This window comes from Atta colombica, unplaced genomic scaffold (assembly GCF_001594045.1).
Source record: "Atta colombica isolate Treedump-2 unplaced genomic scaffold, Acol1.0 scaffold41, whole genome shotgun sequence".
NCBI classification, from domain to species: Eukaryota; Metazoa; Arthropoda; class Insecta; order Hymenoptera; family Formicidae; genus Atta; species Atta colombica.
This window is the reverse complement of record NW_017259520.1, coordinates 1,151,265-1,160,361: the sequence shown is the minus strand read 5'-3', so window position 1 is coordinate 1,160,361 and position 9,097 is coordinate 1,151,265. Positions and strand designations below refer to the sequence as shown.

At 29.0% G+C, this 9,097-nt stretch overlaps 1 protein-coding gene across 1 annotated transcript in view; it reads left to right on the top strand.

Moving 5' to 3' along the window:
* The window catches only part of LOC108691145 (glutamate receptor ionotropic, kainate 2), a 146,300-nt gene that overhangs the window by 109,099 nt on the left and 28,104 nt on the right, over window positions 1–9,097 (top strand). The window contains exons 6-7 of the mRNA XM_018198800.1: window positions 2,245–2,412; window positions 3,451–3,603. Coding sequence (XP_018054289.1) covers window positions 2,245–2,412; window positions 3,451–3,603 — 321 coding nt within the window. The remainder of the gene's footprint in view (window positions 1–2,244; window positions 2,413–3,450; window positions 3,604–9,097) is intronic.

Here is a 9,097-nt window from a genome sequence, read left to right as displayed (position 1 = left end):
ATAATATAATATTTATATTATACAATTAAAATAGAATAAATATATAGGATGTTAAAGAAACCATTTATATTGTAAATAATATACACCATATTGACAAGAGTAAAAAAGTCTTAAAATCGGAAACTCAATCGTGTTTAAAATAATAAACAATTTTGTACATACATTGTAATAAAAATTCGTTATAATTTTGTACTCTCATCTTGAAACAAATAATAATCTATATACGATAGCAATTCATGAACATGAGTTGATCAAATTCATTAACATTGCAAACAGTTTAAATTAAATGAAGCTACACAAAACAATTCTATACAAATATATTTTATAACAATTATAAAACAATGATAAAACATAATAGTTAAACTCAAAATACGACTTTGAAATATATTCTAGTAAACAATCAATTAATTTAATGGAATAAAAAATACGATCCGTTATGATCAAATGATTCAGTAAATATCCACTGCTACGTGCAATCTCGCAAAAAGGTTTAATGCACTCCTGAGATGCGAATCTCCCATTAGACTCGTACAAGGAGTGAGTACATCCGCGCGTTTCTAAATAAATCATTTTCAGAGGATGTTACGTAACTTTCTCCCAACAGTAAATGGTGATACCGTGATTCAAGAGGGTCGGATACTTGGGATTGAAAGTAACTCAGTACTTGTAATTGTATCATTACCGTTACTTTCTTGGTAATAAACTAATAGCAATGTTACCTTCTTTTTTTCAGTAACTGTAACGGTAGTTACATTTTTTTTGGTAACGGTAATGAATTTTACAATTACTTTTATCATTATTTTTTATATTTCAAATATTTATATTCATAATTTTTGTATATTCAATCTTCAATCTTCAATTCATAATTTATTCTTACATCAAGATCATTTTAAGTAATTTAAGATGTTAATACGATTCTATGATTGATTTATTTGACATCTTAGAATGACATAAATCACAGAATAGCATGAGAATAACAAATTTCATGAATACCAATTTTTAAGTTTAACCAAAGTGATACCACGTACTAAAAAAATTTGTTGTGAAAAATGTCACCTCAACCGGATTGCGTTTCAAAATCTAAATTTAATCGGTGAAACTAGATATGTATATAAATTCACTCTGAAATATTATTATTCATGAAGTTTTAGCTCGGACTAAAAAAGCATTAATTTTTTTAATTGTATTTTCATATATCAATCTAATATCATTGTTGTTTACTGCTTTTACTAAACAAAAAATATTGCCAAATTTTTTTAGACTGATCTCGTTTTTCAATTAAAACAGTAAGAGTAACAAATCGTTACTTTTTAAATAACACTAATGTTAACTGATTTTTTACTCGGTAACGAGTAACGGTAATTAGTTATTTGTAAAAATTAACTTTTCAATCCTTGTCGGACACACAGCAAAGTGATGGGATTAAAAAAAAGAATAGACAATAAAATGAAAGGGACAAAAAAGAAATTACTTAAGAAACGAAGCTTTATCTGTTACGATCGACTATGTTATGCTGCTACGTAGTTGTCGGTGAATGACCCTATGGAGAGTCGCGTTATTTATTTTAACGATCTACGTGAACGCTGCAACACCGTATAATTATAAATCATACCCTCTCGAGGCTTCCTAGACAAGACTGGTTGAGATTGGTTACGCTATAACGATTGCAATTACGACGATGACGGAAATCGCTGGAACTGCCTCATTTTTCTTCAATTTAGTCGACTTACCCCATAACTATGCCGCGAGCGGGAAAAAATTTTCCCCAGTTACATTTTCTTAAATACTTCGTGTCCGGTCGAATTCCTTTTCATTTGAAGATGGTGAATAAATTGATAGCTTTATGTATTTGCAGAAACTAAATCGACCTAGATATATAAAATAGGAAATTCCTTTTTTACAATTTTTACAAAATATTATTAATAATTGACACAGTGTGTTCAATATATACTTGAGATTAAAATTTAATTGTTATAAAATATCTATTGCTTATTAAAGATATACTAATTAAAAACCTACTAATTAATAGAAATTATTGATGTTAAAAATAATGTATCACTAATTTTAATATTTAACATAACTGTATATTTATTAAATTTTATACATTAACGCAACTTATTGTCGAAAATTCAGTTAGCATTAAAATATAAAGATATAAAATATATTCAAGTTAACTTTACGAATACACACTGAATTTAATTGAGTAAAATAAACAAATCTTTTTTTCTACATTTGTTTTTACAGGATATAGAAACGTTTGATCTAGAAGATTTCAAATATAATAGCGTGAACATGACGGCCTTTCGTTTAGTAGATCTCGAAGAATCTAAAGTTGCAGAAATACTCAAGCAAATGGAACGTTTCCAACCAGCGATTGGACATGCCATTCTGAACAAAACGGGAGTCATTCAGGTTGGTGGAAATTTCAATGCAACACAGAATTAATTCTTTCTTCACTAACTTATTGTTATAATATTATAATATAATACAACGCGTTACAGAGATTTTTATAAAATTTTGAAAATAAACTCGTAAAATTATAAACAAAATCTTCATTCTCTCCAATCTGACATAAAATATACATTATTTAAAATAAATTTAAGATTAAATGAGTGCTGCAGAATATTGTTTAAGAGCATAATATTTCCAAGAGTTACAATAACAATTAATTGCGTGAGTACAAAATGGTAGATGAATTTATATGGTACAAGCTAGCTTCGAACAAATATAGACTAAAAGCAAAGGGAATTGAAAAGTCGAATAGACCGAATTGGTCAGCAGAGCTCTGTCCAGTTCGAGCTTTGTCAGCCCTTCAGTAATTAAGTGAGTTTCGCCCGCGGCCAGCGCCGCAATGTCATTAATTCGGATCAATTGAGTGCACTAAGCATGGTTTTCTCTCAAGGACTTCCAAGAAGTCCATGGCCAGCCCATCTGCTGAAATAGCTAAGTTTACCTCCCAGAATTTATTCCCCAGAGTTCCCTCCTTAACGTATTAATATGAGAAAATCGATATATTTAAATTTATTCCTTCGTAAGTTTCTTTCTCACTAAAGCTATCTCAAAATCTTATCAGATTTTTAATTCAACAATTATTAAATTGAAGATATATCGACTTATAATTTTAAATTACAAGAAGCAAATTTTTGTGTAATTTATTTTAAGTAAGATCAGTGTTTCATATCGAATACATTTAATACTCTATTTTACAAAAACAAACTTTGACTATAAAATGAAACAGAATTTTTGATTTCTAACAAGTATGAATAATAATCATTAAGCTACAGAATTAAAAACGAGTCTAATTAAAATTTAATCACAATTTAGCCCGATCTATTTGCATCAATAGGTGCTGGCAAAAGTTTTGTCCATGTAACAATTTGAAAGTTGAAACTACTTTTTCGTACAATTCACAAAACACAAACTCTCGTCAAAAGGAAACGTATGTTTCAGGCAGAACCAGCTTTGGTGTACGATAGCGTGCAGGTTTTCGCGCACGGTTTGGCAGCTCTGGACCGTAGTCACGATTTAAGACCAGCAAATCTGTCCTGTGAGAAAGAGGAACCATGGGACGATGGTTTATCACTCTACAACTATATTAATGCCGTACGTACGTTCTGTGAATTTTCAAGCGAGCCGTTAGGCAAACAACTAATGCTAGTGACGCAAGTTTTCATATGCAATTATTTCAGAGAAATATCTTACATTCTTTTCTTTAGAAAAGAGAGAGAGAAAACATGTAATAAAATAATTGAAAATTTTACTGCAGATACATAAAACCTGTTTCTTGAAAAATAATGGACTTTTGTGTTATGCTTCGCTTAATGACTAAAATAGTTTCTCCAACTTAACTATAGTTAGCTATAGTTAATACCTTTAATTTATACAAAAAATTAAAGATAATATATATTATAAGTTTGTAAAGAAAATCTTAATCTAAATATCAACTGAAAATTTTATCATAAATAAAAATGGATTTTTTAAGATAAAATTACTAATAACTACTTATTAATATTTAAATATCAAACAGTGTCAAGGTTACTAAAAAAATTTTGAACGCAATTTTTAACGTTAATAATCCGCAAACAAAACAGAGCAAAATAATCAATCATGAAGTGCTATGCATATAGTTGCATAATCTTTATATTTTGATATTTTTGAAGATAAATATAAAGAAATTTCGAATATTTCCGCGTTATTTTGATATTTGATTTCATATTTTTATTTGATTTCAATCCGAAATGTGTAAATAACAAATATTTACTCGAGTCTTCTTTTTAATCAAAATTATATATATTAATATAATTGATAATAGCCAAATTTGCTTATCGAAGAAAAAGAAATATTTTTCTCAAAATTTTTATATTAAGTCAAGAATTATATGAATGTATTGCATGGTTAGAATAATTAAACGAAAACATGCATTGCAAGCTTTAAAGGTAGTGTTGTTTTACGCAAGAGAAATATTTCTAATCCTTTCAAAAATAGAGAACGATGAATTAAATCTTTTAATTCCACAGCTATTTTTACTAACTGCGAGTCACTGAATTATAGCAAAAGTAAAAAAGGAATATAAAATAATAATATAATTTTATAATGAAATTCTGTAATTGTATAATTTTAAGAGTTATAATTTAATCTATTAATAATTAATTAAAATTTGTTAATTTGTTAGTTTAAAGAAATATTTAATTTATTAATTATTAATTAATTTTATTACCTCTTATTAAATTTTATCTTACAGATTTCTAATTAATGTTAAAAAACGAATTACAGGGTATATTGACTTCTTAATAAAATGCTTTTTTAAGAGCTTCATCAAATATCTTTTTTTCCTGTCAGATTGATTGACTAAACGTGACTTAACGCTCTAAAGTAATTTAAACTCTACTTATATTCAGTGCTACATATATTCAGTGCTTAAGGAACTATTAAAGCTACTTATACTCCATTTTGCTTTTATGATCTCTTTAAGCTTTTAAAATTCAATAATAATCTTTTTACTCGCAAATGACAAAAATTCATAATTCATAAAAATCTAAAGATGCAGAAATAAACGTCATATTTGCACAATATTTACACGAATAAAACAAGTCTCTTTCTTATAATTTACAAATTGAAAGAATATATTATAGTTCGGCGAAAGTATTAAAATACACGTGTTAAAGTTCAAAATCGCCACACATCTTTTATTACAACACGGAAAGTTACAATTCTCCGAGATGAAAGGAAACAGTAAAAAATTGCTACCATCTTGACGATCGAGAATTGCTCTTCATTGCCTCTCAGAGATTCGTAGTCGTCCAGTGATAAACCGCAAACATATATGCAGAAGGCAATGGAAGGAAAGCAACGTTGACACATGAATAATTGAACAACGTATTTAGCAAATAGCTACGTCCCGAAAGCCTCACCTCGGGGCTTTCTCCTCCTTTAGCCACTATGGTCGCGCTTTCCATGCACGGCGACCATCCCAAATGCACGACCGTGTCATACGAGAGACACGTACGTAAACTCGCGTGTACGTGCTGCCCATGACTTAGATCCAGCGTGTAGCACTAAGTTTTATTACTCGAGTGCTACCGGCACAGGACTTCCCTATTAGATGCGACAATGACAGATTAAGCTGAGCTTAAAGCTTCGTACCTGAATATTTTCTTATTAGCCGAGAAATCCTTAAATTTTTCGGAATATCAGCGAATAAAAAGTCCAAACGTTATGCATAAATTAAAAATGGACAAAGAGAGATCTCTCTTTATATTTGCAGAGATTTATTTGAAATTCGTAAATTGGAATATTACAGGATACGAGACTTTTAAATCTTTAAACAAGAAAGTCCTTGAACTGTTACAATGAAGTGATTGTTGAGGAAAAGCAGAAATCGCGTTTTGATAGTGCAGGGAGGAAAAGCGATTCAATACTATTCTTTATTCTGTTAAAAGTAAATAAAGATTACTTGGCTTAGTTAAACTAAAACGGAATAAAACATTGATTTTCCACCATATTGTCCATATTGCTTTCATAAAAAATCTATAAAAAACTGTTATAGGTACTAAATCGTGCCAATGTAGATGTATCTTTCCTAACGTTGATGTGATTATTTTCTTTATTAAGAAAAAAATTAAATTCTTTTATTTAATATTATATAATTATTTTATTTAATATTATACACAATATTATGACTTCTCGTGGTTGCATATGTAATTATCGGATTATATATAGAGATTTTATATGAATTTTATAATTATTTCGAGGACTGTGTCTCATGATTACATTAAGTGATTACCTCCTCGGGCCAAACTAATGGACATCATGAAAAAACATCCTCCTTTCCGATAAATGATAGAAATGTATAATTAATAATGCTTGCCATATTGGGAAATTATTTTCAAAAAGACTGATATCTCTTTCACAGCTATCTGCTTATACAATAATACGTAAACAACATTAATTCAAGTACAAAGTACATAGCTACCGTAACATTTTGATGAACAGATGTAATAAATTACAAAAGCATTTTCATTAATATTATATTATTAAATGGCATTAAACGTATTACGTAAAATATTTATTACGTAAAATAATATAATTAAGAGTATTAATAAAATCACAAAATATCCTTCCGAGAAAATTATTAAATTTTCTTTTTAATCTGTTATTCGCAGAGTGTTTTACAAACGGTATTATATTTAACATATAAATCCGATATGTTAAGCTCATAACATCGGGTTTTAAAAACAGTTACATTATCGGAATGGGAAGCATAACGATGCGCACCTTTTCATGTGCACAAAAATTTATATAAGTTTACACAAAGACAGCTTCTAATTGTGTTGTAAATAATTCATGCAACATATTCTCTTACGCGGTATTATAAAGTTTATCTTTTTCTACGACGGCAAAGAAAATTAAAAGTTTATAGAAAAGTCCAGATCTCTGGAATAATCGAAAACGTGCAAAAATGAAAGAAGGCGACATCGATAAGTCGTGACAATTTTTCAAAATTTTGTCGCTATACAGTCACAGTAGTTTTTAGCAGTATATCTTCGACAATTGTCGGTGAGAAGGAAACGTGATATATGGCGATATATAAACTGTATCTTGAGTATTGTTTAGTCTCTTGCAATCTTTTTATTATCTGGATGCACTGCGTCTCGGTTAAAACGTACAATGTTATCAGGCAATAAAAATAGGTTCAAAATAAAGGAAAAAGAAGAAGAGAAAGAAAAAGAGAAAAAGAACTTTGCCGTAGAAATTATGAAAGTTCCTGGTAAGCCTGCTTATTCTATTCCTTTCACGTAACATCTACTCGTTCGTAAATATCAACGCGCTCTCGTCTCGTAGCTGCGGTACTTTCCGAAACGTTGCTGCACCGTATCGGTTATCGACGTTCCTTTCATGTTAAATCCGAAATAAATAGCATGCCGCGAAGAGATAGTATATACCGAGCGCAACTGCACTATCGCGGTTACATTCCGCGTATGCATTTAAATCCTGTGCGACGGTAAACTGGCAGCTTCCGACGTGACCGTATCCTATTAACAAAATAATCGTGTCCGCCATTTCTGCCGTTCTGTGAATAACTGTGTAAATAAATGAGCGATCTGGTAAATTATCAATGCGAACGTATTTCTAGGTAACGTTGAGCGGATAATGACCAGCTTAACATTTTAAGCCGGTATTACCATCATAGTATTTAAATTAAACACAGGAAACCATTTAATAATTTTATTACAAAAAAATTAACTGTCGATCTAAATTTTTTATCACCAAACATTCTTTTTCCACGTAACATATATACACACACACACACACACACACACACACACACACACACACACACGCGCGCGCGTTTATTTATACATGAGACTATAATATAATTTTAGTTTTCTGTAAAATGTAATAACATATGTGTATGATATTAATTATTTTATAATTCTGACAAATTTCACATATTAATTTACGCTTAAAAATCTTCCCAAACCCCATCGTTTAAGCAACTTGAGCTGAGCACTGAAAGGTAAAACTCGCTATAAAAGCGGCAAGATTAATGTACCTCTGCAAGTAGGAGGATTTTTGCAGCTTTACCTATTCAGATACACTTCTACTTCCATACTCTAAAGGTGTGGAAACATATATGAGAACACAGGGGCAAATGTGCGTGCATAAGAAACAATCGATTTATCCAAAGTATAAAATAATTAATCAGCACATAATCACAATTAATTCATTGTTAAAATATGTAAATATATGTTTTTAAATTTTTTCTACATTTTATATATTTTTAAAAACATATATTTACATATTTTAACATATTTTAGCTAACAAATGGATTTTAATCTAACAACAATTAAAATATGCATAAGTTTATTAAAATATATGTAAAATGTAGAAAAATTCTAAATAAGTAAAATATATTTATTAAAACAAAAAAAAATTTTTTTTTGCAAATGTATTGCGTAAGAAGTAATAATATGTCATGCATTTTATTCTGTTTTAATTAAAATTGTCAACGTATGTTACTAAACAGTATTTTATTATTTTATTATTTAATTATTTAATAATCGTCATGTAAAATTCAGAAGTGTAATTTAATTTTGTATATCCATATTCAATTTTAATTTCTATTAAAATTTATATCGTTTCCCAATTTAAAATACATATAAAAATGCTGAATTGATTATTACAAATTATGTAAAACTTACTCTCTGGACTATTTCTACAGGTTTAAATAATTTATGAAATTCAATATTGTTATGATAAAACAAAATTATAGCTATCAGCCAAGTGCAATACATGTGTTTAATATTACATGTACAAAAATAACTATTATAGAAACGCTCCTTATTTTAATGTAACAATGATAATAACGATGTCTTATTTCTAATATGTTTTAACATCAGCTAGATAAGCGAACCTAGAAATGCAACTTCGTTAGCAAATGGATTTATATGTGCCGCCGACGGAAATACAATTCACCATCGTATACCCTCATGAATGTTAGCAAGGAATGCTAGTACTAGTTTTCATAGACAAATACTAACATGAAATACACTAACTTTGGCGAAGTATAAGACAGCGATTAAGAATTTCAATTTGC